General features: G+C 43.6%; 1 gene segment (V, D, J or C); it reads right to left on the minus strand.

The window, feature by feature from the left end:
* Nucleotides 1-16,080: 16,080 nt before the first annotated feature.
* Nucleotides 16,081-16,619, minus strand: LOC119059045 (immunoglobulin heavy variable 1-2-like). The segment is given in 2 exon segments: nt 16,081-16,433; nt 16,534-16,619. Coding segments are annotated over 2 exon segments (399 nt in total).
* Between the last annotated feature and the right edge of the window lie 1,621 nt (nt 16,620-18,240).

The following is an 18,240-nucleotide window of genomic DNA, read 5'->3' on the forward strand; positions in this document are numbered from 1 at the left end:
CTAGTTTTTTTTTTTTATGTTTGATGTCGAAAAAATAATGTTTATTTCTCTCTCTCCTCTTGTAAACAGGGGGGAGATTTATGAAGTGGTGATTCTCTCTAGTTTGATGCAGGTGAGAGATTGAAACCACACAAACCCATCCTGCTGAGCAGGACCCTCTTTGACCTTCTCATGGATGGAAACTAAGAAGCAGAACCAGGCTCTTTACATGGTGTGGACCAGCCATTCCTGACTTGCTGAAAAGTCCCAAGAGACTCTACAATGAAGTGACAAACTATTTCATTGTCCCACTTTGTGTGTGACTTCATCGGCCTGGACGCCTGTACCAAGTCATACTGGGGTCCCTCTACATCTGTGTGATGTCAGCTGCTATTGGTCATCATGATCATGGAGTCAAGTCATTCACCATCAACACTGGGGGCACTTGTCTTCTAGCATTGGGTTCATATGCCTCTGGTGCCCACTGTTCAGCAAGTACATGCCCTGCTCCTAGCCAGCTTGGACTCTGAGCTGCATTATGCTGGGCTGCACTGTTGGGTCCAGCAGAAACTCTGGTTGGATTTGACTGATGCAGATCATGAAGATTTGATGGTTCAACTACGATTCATTAGGATAAAAGGTAAGCAAATGTTTTGACTTTCTGCCTTCTGTGCATGTGAAATGGTTTTCCTCCTATTACAGCAAGCCTCTGTAATTAACATAGTTAAGATGTAAGCACAGAATCATGAAGGAAGGGACAATCTCAGAGAAATAGCACTGTGTGAAGAGTTAAATTACAGCTGCCAGGAAACCAACAGTTTATCTACATCATCCCCAGTGCCTGAACTGAACCAAGTAATGAGTGAGTTCTGAGCACCACCTGCAACCCAGCCTTCTTGTCTCACTCTGGGAGGATTGTGTCTGGGCTTACACTGACTTTGACTCACTGTGCCACTTGCACAGTAATACATGGCTGTGTCCTTGGATATCAGGTTGTTCATTTGTAGGTAGAGCTCGTTCTTGGCATTGTCTCTGGAGATGGTGAATTGGCCCTACACAGAGTTGGCATATGTGCTACTACCACCATTACTAATGTATTAGACCCACTTCAGCCCCTTCCCTGGAGCCTGGGGGACCCAGTTCATATTTTAGCTATTAAAGGTGAATCCAGAGGCTGCACAGGAGAGTATCAGAGGCCCCCAAGGCTTCACCAAGCCTCCCCCAGACTCCACCAGTTGCACTTCACACTGGACACCTGCAAACACAAAGATGCCAGATCAGGTAACACTTGCTTGTCCACTTTATCTCTCAGATGTATCCACTTGCATACTCAGTGTCTCTCATTCTCTAGAGATTACCTGTTAAAATAGTAACAAGGAAAACCGAGCTGAGACCAAACTTCACTGTGAGTGGTCTGTGTTCTGTCTTGAGCAGGGAATGGAAACACGTAGGAATCCTGGGCTGGTCTGCTCTCCCAGAGCTGCAAGGTTGGGGATGGGCTGCTTTTCATGAGCAGAGGGACCCTATTTGCATGTCCTCCTATTATGTAGGTAGCTCTGGGGCTGGATGGTGACATGAAGGACATAGTCACAGACGGTGACGTGTCTAAGGGTGCATGTTTGTTAACAATTACTTCCTACTTCTGAGCCTGTGCCATCCTTACTGACCCAACTGCTCCATGAGATGCATAAATTACCTAAGAGGGTAAATTTTCATAAATCAGAAATATTAAAAATATGTATGCCTTTGAAAATCTGGAGTAATGAACACATCAGGGAAATTCAATACTCATGACAACAGGGAGCATTAAAAATACAGGAGTTTCATGTTCATGTTACAAGAAATTCCATCTTACCCATTCCTTCAACAAAGCAATCACAGTATGAGCTAAGAATAGAGTGTCACCCTAGAGCTCGTGGACCCAGTGTTGCAGGAGGTGGATCATCTGTGCTGTTCTTTTTTTATTTCTTAAATATATTTTATTCATTATGCCATTACAGTTGTCCTATCCCTCCCTTTCATTCCCCTCCACCCTGCACACCCCTTCCCCACCATTCCCTCCCCATTTCATTTATGTCCATGTGTCACAAGTTCTTTGGATTCTATATTTCCCATATTATTCTTGCCCTCCCCCTGTCTATTCTCCTCCTACCGTCTATGCTACTTATTCTCTGTACCTTCTCCCCCCTTCTCCTCCTCCCACTTTCCTGTTGCTAACCCTCCATGTGATTTTCATTTCTATGGTTCTGCTCCTGATTTAGCTGTCCTCTGAGATTTTTTTTTAGGTGTGGTTGTTAATAGCTGTGAGTTTACTGTTCTTTCACTGTTCATCTTTTTTATCTTCTTTTTCTTAGATAAGTCCCTTTAACATTCCATATAATAAGGGCTTGGTGATGAACTCCTTGAATTTGACCTTATGTGAGAAGCACGTTATCTTCCCTTCCATTTTAAATGAAAGCTTTGCTGGATAGAGCAGTCTTGAATGTCGGTCTTTGAATTTCATGACTTAGAATACTTCTTTCCAGCCTTTTCTTGTCTGTAAGGACTCTTTTGAGAAATCCACTGACAGTCTGATGGGAACTCCTTTGTAGGTGACTGTCCCCTTAGCTCTTGCTGCTTCTAGGATTCTCTCCTTCATTTTAATCTTGGCTAATGTCATGATGATGTGCCTTGTTTTGTTCCTTCTTGGGTCCAACTTCTTTGGGACTCTCTGAGCTTCCTGGATTTCCTGGAAGTCTATTTCCTTTGCCAGATTGGGGAAGTTTTCCTGTAGTATTTGTTCAAATAAGTTTTCCACTTGTTGCTGTTCTTTTCCCCCTTCTGGTACCCCTATAATTCGGATGTTGGAACATTTAAAGATGTCCTGGAGGTTCATAAGCCTCTCCTCATTTTTTTCGAATTCTTGTTTCTTCATTCTTTTTTGTTTGATTGTTTCTTCCTTCCTTCTGGTCCACTACCTTGATTTGAGTTCCAGTTTCTTTCCCAACACTATTAGTTTCCTGTGCATTTTCCTTCATTTCAATTAGTATAGACTTCATTTGTTCCTCTAATTTGTGACTAAAATCAGCCAGTTCTGTGAGGATCCTGATCACCAGTGTTTTGAACTGTGCATCTGAAAGGTTGGCTATCTCTTGGTCGCTTAGAATATTGGCTCTGGGGCTTTGAGCAGTTCTTGAGCCATAATATTTTGGTCTGTTCATGCCTGTTACATATGAGGGGTGGAGCCTTAGGTGTTCAGCAGCACAGGGTGACCCAGTCTCTGTATTGTGTTGAGGTCTGGCTGAATGTTTCGTTGTTGTTGGACATACATACAGTTCAATTTTCTGTGTTTGGCTGAGTTTTTGTTACTAAAACTTTGTTGACTTTAAACTTGGTTGTGCGAGGAGGTACAGTGTTTCCACCTATGCTTCCATCTTGGCCGGATGTCTTTGTGTTGTTCTTTTTTTTTAATTATTTTACTGAGTGTGTCATTACATTTGTTCTATTTCCCCTCCTCCATTCCCCTCTACCCTGCACACCCCTCCCCAACCATCCCCCCTTTAGTTCATGAACACATGTCTCAAGTTCTTTAGATTCTGTATTTCCCATATTATTCTTATCCTCCCCCTATGTATTTTCTACCTACTGTCTATGCTACTTATTTTCTGTATATTCCCCCCCTTCTCCTCCTCCCACTCTCCTGTTGCTAATCCTCCATGTGATCTTCATTTCTATGGTTCACTCCTGATCTACCTGTACTCTTAATTTGCTTTTGTTTTAGGTGTGGTTGTTGATAACTATGAGTTTGCTGTTCTTTCACTGTTCATCTTTTTTATCTTCTTTTTCTTAGGTAAGTCCCTTTAACATTTCATATAATAAGGACTTGGTGATGATGAACTCCTTGAATTTGGTCTTATCTGAGAAGCACTTTTTCTGTCCTTCCATTCTAGATGAAAACTTTGCTGGATAGAGCAATAATGGTTGTAGGTCTTTGAATTTCATGACTTGGAATACCTCTTTCCAGCCCCTTCTTGCCTGTAAGGTCTCTTTTGAGAAATCTGCTGACAGTCTGATGGGGACTCCTTTGTAGGTGACTGTCCCCTTATCTCTTGCTGCTTCTAGGATTCTCTCCATTTTAATCTTGGCTAATGTAATGATGATGTGCCTTGGTGTGTTCCTTCTTGGGTCCAACTTCTTTGGGAGTCTCTGAGCTTCCTGGATTTCCTGGAAGTCTATTTCCTTTGCCAGAATGGGAAAGTTCTCTTTTATTATTTGTTCAAATAAGGTTTCCACTCATGACTGTTCCTCTTCCCCTTCTGGTACCACTATAATTCAAATGTTGGAACATTTAAAGATGTCCTGGAGGTTCCTAAGCCTCTCCTCACATTTTTGAATTCTCCTTTCTTCATTCTTTTCTGTTTGGTCATTGTTTCCTTCCTTCTGGTCTACTCCCTTGGTTTGAGTCCCAGTTTTCTTCCCATTACTATTGGTTTCCTGTGCATTACCATTCATTTCAATTAGTTTCGCCTTTATATGTTCCTCTAATATTTGACTAAAATCAACAGGTTCTGTCAGGATCCTGATCACCAGTGTTTTGAACTGTGTATATGAAAGTTTGGCTATTTCTTCATCACTTAGATTTATCGGCTCTGGGGCTCTGAGTTGTTCTTGAGCCATGTTTTGATCTGTTTGTGCCTGTAACATATGAGGAAGAAAGCCTTAGTTGTTTACCAGGGTGGGGCCACCCATGTCGCTGTTTTGTGATGCTGTATGTGGGGGCAAGGTCAGAGAGAGAGCAATGGTGGTCCTCTCCGCTTGCCCAGTCATTCCACCGCTGGCCGCCTGCCTGTTTATCTGAGTGGAAATGTGCGAGCCTGCTGCTCTGCCCTGTGTGGGCTCAATGCTCGCCTCTTCACTGGTTTATCTGCAAGAAAATGCTTGACCGACTGCAGACAGTCAGCCGCACCTCTTCCCTGTGTCTGCCGGAAGCTAGCCTGCACCTGGGATCTGCGCCTTCGGCTGCTTGCGCATCTTTTTGACCAACCAGCTCAGCTGCTGGCTTCATCCCTCTTACCGGTTTAGCTGAGAATTTTGTTGTTTTTGGACTCCGTATTGTTGATTTTCTGTATGGTTTGGTTGCGTTTATTATTGTTAAAACTTTGTTTTTAGATTTGGTTGTGGGAGGACACAAGGTGTTTCCACCTACGCTTCCATCTTGGTGGAAGTCCCTCTTGTGTTGTTCTTTAGGAGATAAAAATGTGAACTCTCCAGAGAAGTGGGCAGAGATGCTGGAACATTTTTCTTCAGTGGAGTTTGGTGCTGAATATGTAGTACCTTTGGTCCTCATTTTTCATTTCCCACAGTTTGTGGTAAAACCAGGTTCAAACATTTGGGATATAGAAGAAACTCAGTTGTTACTAGAGGTACTTTGGTGAAGATTTACATAAAATTGGGGAATAAGTATGTTGAAATATTTTTTTAATTTTTTTATTGATTATGCTGTTACAGTTGTTCTATTCCCCCTTTATTCCCCTCCACCCTACCCCCCATCCACACCATCACCCCCCCTTTAGTTTATGACCATGTGTCTCAAGTCCTTTAGATTCTATATTTCCCATGCTATTCTTGCCCCCCATCTATTTTCTATCTACTGTCTATGCTACTTATTTTCTGTACCTTCTCCCCCCCTTCTCCTCCTCCCACTCCCCTGTTGCTAACCCTCCTTGAGATCTTCATTTCTATGTTTCCACTCCTGATCTAGCTGTCCTTTTAGTTTGCTTTCGTTTTAGGTGTGGTTCTTAATAACTGTGAGTTTGTTGTCCTTTCACTGTTCATGTTTCTTTAACTTCTTTTTCTTAGATAAGTCCCTTTAACATTTCATATAATCAGGGCTTGGTGATGATGAACTCCTTGAATTTGATCTTATCTGAGAAGCACTTTATCTGTCCTTCCATTGTAAATGAAAGTTTTGCTGGATAGAGCAGTCTTGAATGTAGGTCTTTAGATTTCATGACTTGGAATACCTCTTTCCAGCCCCTTCTTGCCTGTAAGGTCTCTTTTGAGAAATCCGCTGACAGTCTGATGGGGAATCCTTTGTAGGTGACTGTCCCCTTAGCTCTTGCTGCTTCTAGGATTCTCTCCTTCATTTTAATCTTGGCTAATGTAATGATGATGCGCCTTGGTGTGTTCCTTCTTGGGTCCAACTTCTTTGGGACTCTCTGAGCTTCCTGGATTTCCTGGAAGTCTATTTCCTTTGCCAGATTGGGGAAATTCTCCTTTATTATTTGTTCAAATAAGTTTTCCACTGGTGGCTGTGCCTTTCCCCCTTCTGGTACCCCTATAATTCGGATGTTGGAGTGTTTAAAGATGTCCTGGAGGTTCCTAAGACTCTCCTCATTTCTTTGAATTCTTGCTTCTTGACTCTTTTCTGTTTGGCCATTATTTGCTTTCTTCTGGTCCACTCCATTGATTTGAGTCCCAGTTTCCTTTTCATTGCTATTGGTGTCCTGTGAAATTCCATTCATTTCAATTAGTTTCACCTTCATATATTTGTCTAATTTGTTGGTATAATCAACCAGTTCTGTGAGGATCCTGATCACCAATATTTTAAACTGTGCGTCTGTGAGTTTTGCTATTTCTTCATCGCTTAGATTTATTGGCTCTGGGGCTCTGAGATCCTCCTGCGCCATTCTTGGTCTGTTTGGGCCCTTTAAATGTGAGAAGCGGCACCTTGGATTCCCAGGCCGCTGGGTTGTGACGCTGTATGTGGGGGTGTGGCCAGAGCGGGGAAATGGTGACCCCCCTCTGCCGCTTCTCACAGCTGGGTGCGGAGGAGCAGTGCCTTAGGTGGTTCACCTGGGCCGGGCCACTCAGAGTCGCTGGGTTATGACGCTGTATGTGGAGGTGGGGTCAGAGCAGGGAAATGGCGGCGCCCTCCACTGCCGCTTGCCGTGGGGACCTGCCGGCCCGGTCCAACCGCCCACTCTCTCGCCTGTCCACCCTCGCACAAATGCGCGCAGCCCCGCTGCCCCGCTGTCTCCCCCTCGGTCGCTCGCCTGGTTGCTTGCTGGGTCACTCACTAGGTCTGACCCTGCGCCTGGATTCCGCGGGCCTGAGTGTGTCTGGCCAAGTCCTCCTGTGCAACCCTGCTCTGCCAGCCGCTGGTTTCGCCCCTTACTGGTCAGGCTGAAGAATTTGTTGTTAACGGACCTCCAAGAAGTTCAATTTTCTGTGTTCTGGCTGTGTTTTCTGTTGCTAATATTTAGTTTTCTCTAATCTTGGTTGTGTGGGAAGGCACGGCACATCCACCTATGCCTCCATCTTGGCGGAAGGCCGTGAGCCACGGAGAGACCCAGCCCAGTATGTTGAAATCTTATAAATTAGATGATGGAAAACCTTGATGTGAACCACTAATACACATTAACAGTTACAAAAAATCATCATTTATATGAAGAACATTATTCTCTTTCTTTATCCATTGATTACAGGATGAATAAATCATTCAAATAACTTTCCATTACTGGAGTTGGTGGGTCTGTTGTTATGTTAAACTGTTCATCATTGCGGGTTCAGCCTGATGCTCTCTCTTAGGATTTGTCTTTGTATGGATGTTCAACATAGCTGTTATGAGGGAGCAGGAGAGTGGATGTAATGCAGCCCCCTGATCATTGATTTCATACGATCTGTCTTTTCTCTCACAATCTCTATTTATGTCAGCATGTGACCTGTGGGAGTTTGTCCTAATGGCCCCACATAATGGGTGTCCTCTGAACTTGAACCTGATAATACTCATAGTATAGATATACAAAATAAAAAAGCAACTTCATACATAGGGTGAATTACATGGATGTTGAGTGAACCTGGTTTGGACTGACACTTTTACTCTGACCTCCAGAATATACAAGAAAAAGACATGTAAATTGTGGTGCCAGGCATGTGATAATTGTTTCAGTTGACATAGGAACATAGCACAGGCTAAATGTGGGTTTTGCAGTGTCAAGTGTTTTCCCACACTGCTCCCTGCTGTGTGATGACATCAGTACTAACTCAGAGACCGGGGCACTAACAGGGTTTTGATCTCAGGTGAAGAGAATCCACAGGATCTCAGCCTGAGGGAGGGATGAAAAAAGGCTGCAATTTCACAGAGTGTCCTGTAACTTGGACTTTGCTGCCAGAATGTCATCTGTGTGGTGGTGGGCCAGAGGCAAACAAACATGGTAAGTTAATGAGGAGAATTTTCACAAAGATTTGGGCACAAGAAAGGGAATTTCAACCCTGACATAAAACCCTGTCTTCCAGCCTTCCTAAGTCTCTTTTCAGGGATGGTCACTGTGGCCAGAGGGTGCTGGGATCTCCCACAGAGTACATAATGTTCTTAATGTGTAGTAAACACTTTCTTCCATCAGCCTTAGGATTTGGAAATATATTCTTCATGTTTGTCTTTTATTCCTTTAGTGTAATTTTCATGGGAGTAATGGACTTAACTTTAGCAATAATATTTTTAAATATTTCCCTTAATGAATCCTTTCTTGGCTTATTTAAAAAATACAACCTTAAAAATGTTTATTAGAATTTTTCAATCAGATTAAAAATAACAAAATCTAATGTATTCAATTTTTTCCAAAAATTTACATAATCATTTAAATACATTTAGGGTTTACTTTGTCATGAAAGGTTTAAAAAAGCAGTCATTCTCAGTATCATGTTTTCTACATGTTTGATGTCAACTGGATCTGAGAAATTTCCTCCAAAGCAGACATCCTGAACTTTCTTGGGGGACTCTGGAAGTTTTGTGAGTATAATTATATCTCCACGTTTAGATACCTTCCTTATGAGAGAGAGCCTAGGGCCCATTTAAGAGTTAAACTAATCACATCAGAAATAATCACATTTTTACATGCAGAAAAAAACTAAAAATGAGAATAATGATCATGTATGTGTACAACACAGACTTCTTCATATGTGGAAGTGATTATGGAAGTGGACTAACTGACCTCTTTTCTTAGTCTTTTATTTGTTAGGGTGACCAGTACACAGTCTGTGGAAGAATTTTGAAAGAGACTAAAATGGAGAGTTAGGTTTTATTCACTTTCCTAGGGAGGAAATGGGCTTAAATGTGGAGACAAACATCAGAAGCATAATATAAGGCCTTGGAGTTTTTACTGGTTAAAAAAATGGGGGTGTGGGTTATAGTTGTATGGCCCCTAGGATTTTGGTTGTGTTGCAATACAGGGGGTTCCAGTTGATTTTGCTTAAACTGCAGTTTGCTCCAATTTGTATTTTACCTGCAGCTGTGGGCCAGTTAGTCACATTCTGTTTTTGATTTTCCAGTAGTTCCCAGTCCTGGGGACATAAGTTCAGAAGAGTAAACTGATAGTCATGTTTATCAAGGTCATGGGCTTGCTCGGCAAGTGGTTCCACAATAGTGAATGGTGCAAGCTTTGTCCTTTCTGTGAATTTGGGGTTCAGAAGAGAAAGAATGAGGAGAATTTCCTAGAATAGATTTGCTCGGAGAAAATGAAACTCCAACCATGACAGGAAATTCTCAGTCTCCCTTGTCCTGGCTTCTGGGGATGGGCACTACGATCCAAGGATGCTGGGCTCTACCACGTTTATATAATGTTCTTAATGCTTAAAAGACACTTTTTATTAAATAATTAGAATTATAATGTAAAATTACATGTTTCATTTTCCCATTTGTGTTTTTAATTTGCTTAATGGATCTATGTTTTTGGTCAAATCTATTGAATGCAACCATGTATAAGTCATCAATATTTTGTCTGGTTCTCTATTGCGTGTTTTTTCCAAAAAACTCTCCAGAAAATGTTCATCCCCCATTGTCCATGTTTGTTTGTTACAGCAGCCATAGGGACTATAATTGGCTCTGGTAACTGCTGGAAGAATTACCCACAATCTGGGAGCAACTTTGAAACTGGGTAAGGGGAGGATGCTGAATATTCTCTGATTCACATACAAGAATAGGCCCCATTTTCATGAATTGAGTTATTAAACATATAGATATAAATACTTTTAAAATGAAAACCTAGAAGGAAGTACAAGGCATGGTAGAGACAGATTATATCATCTTAGAGAATACATTAATGATTAGAAACACAAGTTGGTTAGAAAGGGAATCTTTGGAATTCTCTGAGACAAGTACAGATCAAAAGAAATAAGGAACATGTCATTGCACATAGGTGGAGAGAGGATTCTTTGTAACACACAAACACATTTTCACAGTGTGTCTATTAAATAAGGCAACAGTGTCATAGATTTCAGCTAATGAGACGTGGACATTTTGGGTATTTTTACTGACCTGGTTACAGCATGAATCACACAAGCTTCATAATTCACTGGGGCTCCATCTGTGAACATTCTCACCAGTTATGGAAAAGAAAGGACACTCCATCCTGGAGAAGCCATGGTGATCGTGTGTCCACATGAGGAGCTACAGTTTCACAGGACTAACATCCCTGTCTCATATCATCATCATCTTTTTCATCTTCATCATTGTTTGCTTACTTATAATCATACATTTCATTTTCTATACACATGTCACTTTCCACACATAATGACTCCTAATTTCACATCTATTCCTTGCTTATGGTTGTTAGGCAGAATAGGCAGTGAGACTCTATTTCATTTTGTGTTTCACTTCCGACAACTGATGGGTCATTTCTGCCTCTTCTCCATCTGCCCCACACAGGGAATCCCAAAGGAAAGTTTGGTCTCCCCTTAGATGTCAATGGAAGATTGAAATCATAAAAGCCACTCTAAGAAGAAGTCCTCTCTCCCACCACATCAAAATAAATAAATAAATAAATCCCTGAGACAGTTTCTTTCCTTGACTCTTTCAAAGCATGTCTGACTTGCAGAAGGAGTTCCCATTCTCTTACTTTGTTCAGCATGTGCCCAGTACTATTTTACATTAACTCTTGTGTGTGCTCTGATGGGAAAACTTTAACATACTGTGCTTTATGATATAATTGGCCCTGGTTCTCCAGAGACACTTCCCCACAGAATGTGTATTTACATTTATAAAGAGTTAATTATCTCATTATGACTGCGAGGCATCCCAAAGTCCATCATCTGGCATTTCAGGAAGCAGACACAGGAGAGCTGCTTTCTTAACTAAGCCTGGTCTGTATACTGAGGATCTAAATGTCCAGGTCAGAATAATATCTGTTTCCCAGCTCCAAATTCCATGGCACAGGGAAAAAGGGTTAATTTTCTCTCTTTCACTGTTTGTTCCACTCAGTGCTTCAGTGGAGTGGACGTAGCCCATCCACATTGTTCAAATCAGCCTTTCTGAGACAGCAGTTCAAAGGCTAAGTTCAAACAGTGCAAACACACTGTAAAAAGAAATAATTTCAGCTAGATCTTTGGATAGCTTGTGATCCAGCAACTAAACAAACATCAACTGTCACAATAAAGCTATTTAGGGGAAGAGTTCCTCAGGTAGAGATGGCATGCATCTAACTAGGGCATTGAGATACAGGAGACACATACACGTAAATGCATGGTGGTGATTGCTTTCTTAAGATCTACATATTCAGTGTCAGATGGAGAGGAAACTCCTGGGCCAGAGATGAAACTAAGCCTTAAACTCCATGTGCCCTGCTCCTGCTGAGCCCATGGGCCTTTGGTGCCCTCTTTTGGATGCAGCTTCTCCTGCCAAAGAATTGTTTCTGTGCTCACATTGCTTTCCCCTCTGTGTATCTCTTGTGCAGCAATATAGGGCTGTGTCTTTGGCTCTAGATTTTACAATCATTATGTTGTTTCCATTATATCTAGTTTGTGAGACCCATCCACACTCTGTAACAGATCAGTCCCATGTCAGACACCACCAGCATGCTGCACTTACCCTGCACTGTGGTGAGGTTTCTGTCTCTGTCTTCATTTACCTTCCCTCCTTTTCTAAAAGAAGCAGAGACTAGAGCAGAGAAGGAGGGGCATGCGGGTCCACCAGACAGAGCACAGGGTTCTCCTACATTTTAGCCCACAGTAAATTATCTTGGACATTTCTTCACAACTTTTCTCCCCATCGATGTGACCATTTTAATTGTGCACTTTCCTAACTTTATAAATAAGTGCAAATGCAACTTTGCCATGCTGACCTGTGGTTATGGAAATTAAAAAGTTATACGTTTTTATAAGGACATAGGAGTCTGTGATGTGTTTGCTGTGCTATTTCCTGAGGTTAAAGTTGAGTTGGGATAACCTTTCTGAACTGATTCCTGAAATCTTTGGCATGAACATACAAAGTTGCTCATAATTATACTTTTCAGTTATAGATCTACTTCGGTATTTTCAGAATCACATCACTTCCAAACATGTAATTTTATTTATAATAATTGCTATTATAGGAGGTAAATATAAAATAAAAACTACTTAAGATCATCCATTAAGTACCTGTTTTAGCAATTGTAGCAGGAGAACTGTCAGCCCTAGGCATTATGTGGACTGGGCATTAGTGAGTGGGGAAAAAACCCTGACACATTTTAGAGGAGAGGGTGTACAATGACATGAACAGGTTTGAATAACAGCTCATGTGTGAATTCATGTCATTTTCAAAAATGAGTGTATGACTGTGTTATTGTTTTTGACTGTGTGTGACTGATTGGGTTGTGACTATGTGTGTTACTCTGTGTGACAAGATGTGGCTGTGTGTGTGCGGGTCAAGTACTAAGAGAATAGGAAGGAAGATGTTCACTCTACCATGAGATATGTTTACTCTGTGCACATTTTGTAACATACTGAAGAGTTCAATATAAAATTTATTTACAGTTAGAACAAAGTCAACTGTTTTCTTCTAGTAGACCTTTTGATTAAACCTGTGTCCTGTCTCACCATTGTGATCATGGGTGGGACCTGTTGAATATCAACACCAGGGAGCCAAGGTCCCTTGGACTTCCTAGGATCCAACACAATCCCAATGTAAATCCCACTCACAGTGAAGCTTGAAACCCTTGGATCCAGGAGTAAGTCTTGAGGGAGACTGATGTTGCACACCCCCATCCTCAGAGCCTCATACCCCACTGTGGTGTTAGCACTGCTTCCTGCAGGAGAGAGAGTATGGATTTAGGGTATCCTGAATTTGGAGCACTGGACTGGCAGCCTTTTAGAAATCCATATGGATTCCATGATGATGGGTCAGGGCCACCATTTCTCAGCCTAGTCCTGCCTGTCAGAAGATGAAGGGTCCATGGGAACTGGAGCCAGGACAGGGAGGGGCACATGGGGAGTCAGATGCCATGTGCAGCCATGTCCACCTGAGAGATGGGTGCAGCACTGCACACAGACAAATCACCAACAGGATGCCTACAGAGCTCAAACTGATGGGTGAAAAGGTAAAAAGACACCAAGGAGCAGCATGTATACTAAGATGTGCTATCATACATATTTTTCAGCAGCTGAGAAGTATGTTGGAAATTAGGAATTGCTATAAAGAAACATTAAGCCTTTACTTTTTCATAAAAGTCATGCCAGTATTAAGAGTATAAAAGCACTTAGAAACACACATAAAGCTATGCATTGAAGAAGGTACTCTCCATACACACTCAAGAACATAAAAAATTGCATTTGCAGGTAAATCAAAGAGTAACACTCACCCACACACAGATGCACATGTTAACTAACTCAGCCACACACCTAGAAACAGGTGAACATAAAATAGAAGGATGAGAGGGAAGGTCTATGTGAAAGCATTTTCTGAGCATGGGGAGGATTTGCACAATATTTCAAGAATCCTTTTCCTAGCATCTCTCTGTACCTGCTAACCAGATGGCACCCAGGCACCCACTGTCCTGAGCAAACCCTGGATCCCAACCCCATTCCTATCCCCTAAAGACAGACTTTGGTGTCTGGGCTGGCACTGTCTCACTCCATGTGCATGGTACAGTAACTTACAGCCATGTCCTTGGTGATCTTGGAGATCAGCTGCAGGGAGAGGTGGATTGAGGACATGCCCCTGGGTCAAGATTCTGCTGTGTATAAAAAGTTGGGGTGTGTATTACCCCTGCTCCCATGCACCATATTTTGGCAGCCGTGCTCTGGGCTTCACCAGCCCTGAGCCTGCCTTGTGCAGCTGACCTCTGCCAGATCATCTGGGGAAAAGGGACACTTTGAGTAAGGGACACCTGATGTTTCAGGATTTTTACAGACATTACCTAAAACACTTGAACGTCAGTTCCTATGAACAAGATCTATAAGCATGTTGTGTCCATGACACACTATTGTCCTTGCACTGAAACCCAGCTGACAGAAAGGGAAACATAATCTTTCTAGTAGGTTGTGCTCTCTCTCCCTGTGGCCTGCTCCTCACGGACAGGTAGGAAGATCCTTGTTCTATGAGCTGTGGGAAACTCAGAACATAGATTAAGTCATAAATGGGTGTGGCGGCTACCTTTTTCGAGAGTGTCCCCCCAGTGCCATGGACACATGTGAGTGAATAAATATGGCCAAGACAAGATGAGATCTGTTTGGGGATGGAGGAGTGGGCTGTGGCCAGTTTCTCTGGGGAGAAAGAGGCCTCGAGCACCTTTTTCCATACCCTTTTATTGGGTTGTAACACACAGGAATACAGGGCAGCAAGGATCAAACAGTAGATAACATTTCAAAGAGGTCTTAGGGTTTAAGTCTGAGTGAGTGTCTGTCAGGAAGAGAGTTGCAGAAACTTTGGGAGACATACTCATTTCCTCTCGGACCCTTATCATATGAATGAAAGCACTCTTAACAGAGCAGATTTCACAGGTTTATCAGGATGTCTTTGTGATGCCAGATTTTCCCCCAGGGAACCCTCTGGCCAGGCAAGGAGCTGTACCCCTCCCCATCAGGTACTCAGGCTTAAGGGGATTAGAGCCAGGAAGTGCTTCTCCTAGAGAACATGGGGACTCAGGCTTTGACAAAGCTGGGGGGCGAGAGACCATTGCTCTCTGTTGCAGCCTCCTGAGTCCTCCCGTGAAGGCCTCCTACGTGATCGAGTCTGGCTTAGGTTGCCCCCCACTGTGAGGGGTCTTACCCATCATTGACTTCCAACCAAGCTCTGGGGGCAGGGGGAGGAACTGAGGCAGCATTTGCTACCAGAGACAGGCTTTGCTCCTGTGGTTGGCATTCCGAAGGTCGTTTCTCTCCCTTAACCACAAGGGGTAGAGATACAATTCCTAAAATCAGGCAGAGCAATCTACTACACATGGGCACACAGTGACAAACACACATGTCAACAATTTAACATGTGTGTATACACATGCACACTGTCACACTCTTCAACACAACTTCAATAACCTGAGGGAAAAAACCTGCCCCCATGTCCCTGAGGTGCAGGTGAGGCCATGATCCTCAGGGAACCAGGATTGCTGAACCTGGGCCCTAGAAAACATCCAGATTTCTGGTGCTGGGACTGGTAAGTGTTCCCTTCTATGACAGGACTCTGACAGGATTAAGTTAGAGATGACATGAATTCTCCAGTTGGGACATTAATGGAATCATGTGTCCTTTTCAAAAGGAAACAAAAGAAAAACAGAGTAATAATACTGTAATTTTTGAGATAGATGTTGGGGTTCATTTCACATCCACCCAGTAAATGAGGAACAAGAGGGTAATGTGTACCAGGGAGGACAGGGCCTTAGGGGTGGAAGTGCAGGGGGATAATCACAACCCCTGTAGAATGATGGGTGCCTGCCAGAAGGAAGGGCATATATGAGGACATTATGTGCATGTTGGGGAAGAGAGCCTGAGCTCAGCACAAGGGGCCTGAACAAAGTTGTACTCCACTGTGTGGGAACTGTTTTCAACCACAGGGAGGACAAGAACACTCAGGGTGGTTCACTGACAAGGAAGGAAAAGGTCATAGAGGAGAATGGTAAAGGAAATGTGCCCAGGTACAGGTGGACTCTCATCTGCAGACAGTATCACATCTTCCTTTACTGTCTGCAGTGAAAATGTAGGAAATGAGGGCCACAAAGAATGAAGAAGTGTTCCTGGCTGCATCTGACAGCTTTGAGAGGAAACCCTTGCTCCCAAGCCAAAAACCCTTCCTTCCTGCCCAGACCTACAGCTGCCCCTGCATTTGTTCTGTATTTGGTATGCCTGAGAACCCTTTGCAGCTCAGCCCTCCTGTCTCCCTTAAAGAGGTTTTTGTCTGGGCTCATGCTGACTTCCCCTCACTGTGTCTCTTGCACAGTAATACACAGCTGCATCCTCGGCTCTCAGGCTGCTCAGTTCCATGTAGGCTGTGCTCACAGACTTGTCTGTGGTCATGGTGACTCTTCCCTGTAACTTCTGTGCATAGTTTGTACCACCATTGTTAGGATTAACTCTTCCCATCCACTCAAGCTCTTGTCCTGGCACCTGCCACACCCAGTGCATCCAGTAGCTGGTGAAAGTGTATCCAGAAGCCTTGCAGGATACCTTCACTGAAGCCCCAGGCTTCCTCACCTCAGCCCCAGATTGTATCAGCTGCACCTGGGAGTGAACACCTGTGGAGAGGAGGCAAGAAGTGGTGAAAATGTCTCTTGACTATCCCTGGTCCACTCCACCACCCAGGATGAGGGATCTCCAGGCAAAAGAGCCTCTTACCTGTAGCCACTGCCACCAAGAAGAGGGCTCTCCAGCTCCAGTCCATGATGAAGGGCTGTGCATTCAGGACTTCTAAAGGGGTGAGTGTGGCTGTGGGCGATGCTCTCAGGGCACAGACAGACCCACATTTAACCTAGTCTACCTCTTCTCATTTGCATATTAATAGGGCACAGTGTTTCATAGCTGAAGACTTGACCACACCTGAGAGAACTAGAGGACACAGAGTCCATGATCAGTGAAGACTCGGGGTCCAAGTCCCAGTCACTGTTGTAAAATGTGTGTCCCTGTCAGGTCGCTGATCTCTGGGGAGACATAACTTCTTGCACTGAGGAACAAGCCCTCACAGCACATGATCCTCATTAAGGCCCCGCCTTTGAGTGACACAGAGACCACCTGGACCAGTTCTGGCCTTCAGTGCCACAATGTCCTTCCTTGAACAGGGTGTTTCCCAAATGCTCCACTAAGTGAGTGAATAAAACCACCCCCATTCCAGCTCCTTCCAATTCAGATAATAAAGAAATTATAGAATTACACCTATTTAGTGTGGTCCTTGTGTTTTATTTAGTTGGGTAAATTCTCTGGTGGAACTGGGTGTTTACAGTCACCTCAAGTCTAAAATATTTTAGATGTTTTCCTGAAAATAGGAAGAACCAAACACTAACTGGAAGTCTTGCCCCAGCTCTCTGCACCTGCTCCTGGAAAGTAGCCCTGAGCTTGTGGGTCTCCTCTGTCCCCTGCTGCCCAGAATGCACTCTCAAATGGACGTCCCTGTCTGAGTTCACAGGACTTGGAGTTCTCATCACCTCTAATCCAGAATTAAAGCCTGAGTCTGACTTTAGGCTTCTCCCTCAGGGACACCTTTAGCCTTCACATCTCTGGCTACTGAATTGGCTGTACTAAACCCCAGTGACTCTGCAGGAAACCCCATAGGGCTCTTTGAAGCCACCAGGAAGCTTCTTCTTTAGAGATACATGATGCACTGACTCAGCCAACTCCCCTGAGCCCTGAACATCACAGGGACTTGGGGGACTGTGATGTCCTCAGGATCTTATGCTTACAGGTCCCATGTGAGGATCCCTGCTTGTGGCCATAACCCCACTCCACATGTACTGCACACACTCACACACACACACACACACACACACACACACACACACACTGTGATAATGTTCATGGTACTGAACCCCAGATCTCCCTTTTCCACACTTCCTGGCACAAGCAAATTACCCCATACTGAGCTAAATCTTGTGAGTGACCTAGTTAGACAGCAGAACAAAAGAAAACACATTTCATGTGAAGACTTGAGATTTCCTGCCCTTGTGGCTTCCTGTTTCCCTGCACCCATAACTTGCAGAGTCTGTGATGAGAAGGGTCCTGACTTGTCCTGGGGAAAGTCAGATTCAGGGCGCCTTGTCCAGTCAGTGTAGCTAACACTGACACAACATGTGGGGGGTATCATTGACCTATAGCTCACAGGTTCCAATTCTGAAAGCATGCAGATAGGAGGGAAAAAGGCAGGACAATGGGACTACAATGGATGGGCATCTCCTCACACGCAGATACAGGAGATGATTAAGGAAAAGGGGACCCAGAAAATTGTGCCTAGGTGGTCAGATTCCCTGTGGTGGAAGGACTGCTTTGTTTTTCAGTTTGCCCTGAGTCTTGAACACCCCCTACAGTTCAGCTGTTCTGTGTTTGCACAGGGAG

The sequence above is a fragment of the Artibeus jamaicensis genome, unplaced genomic scaffold, assembly GCF_021234435.1.
Source record: "Artibeus jamaicensis isolate MK-2021 breed Jamaican fruit bat unplaced genomic scaffold, CSHL_Jam_final contig_750, whole genome shotgun sequence".
Lineage (NCBI taxonomy): Eukaryota > Metazoa > Chordata > Mammalia > Chiroptera > Phyllostomidae > Artibeus > Artibeus jamaicensis.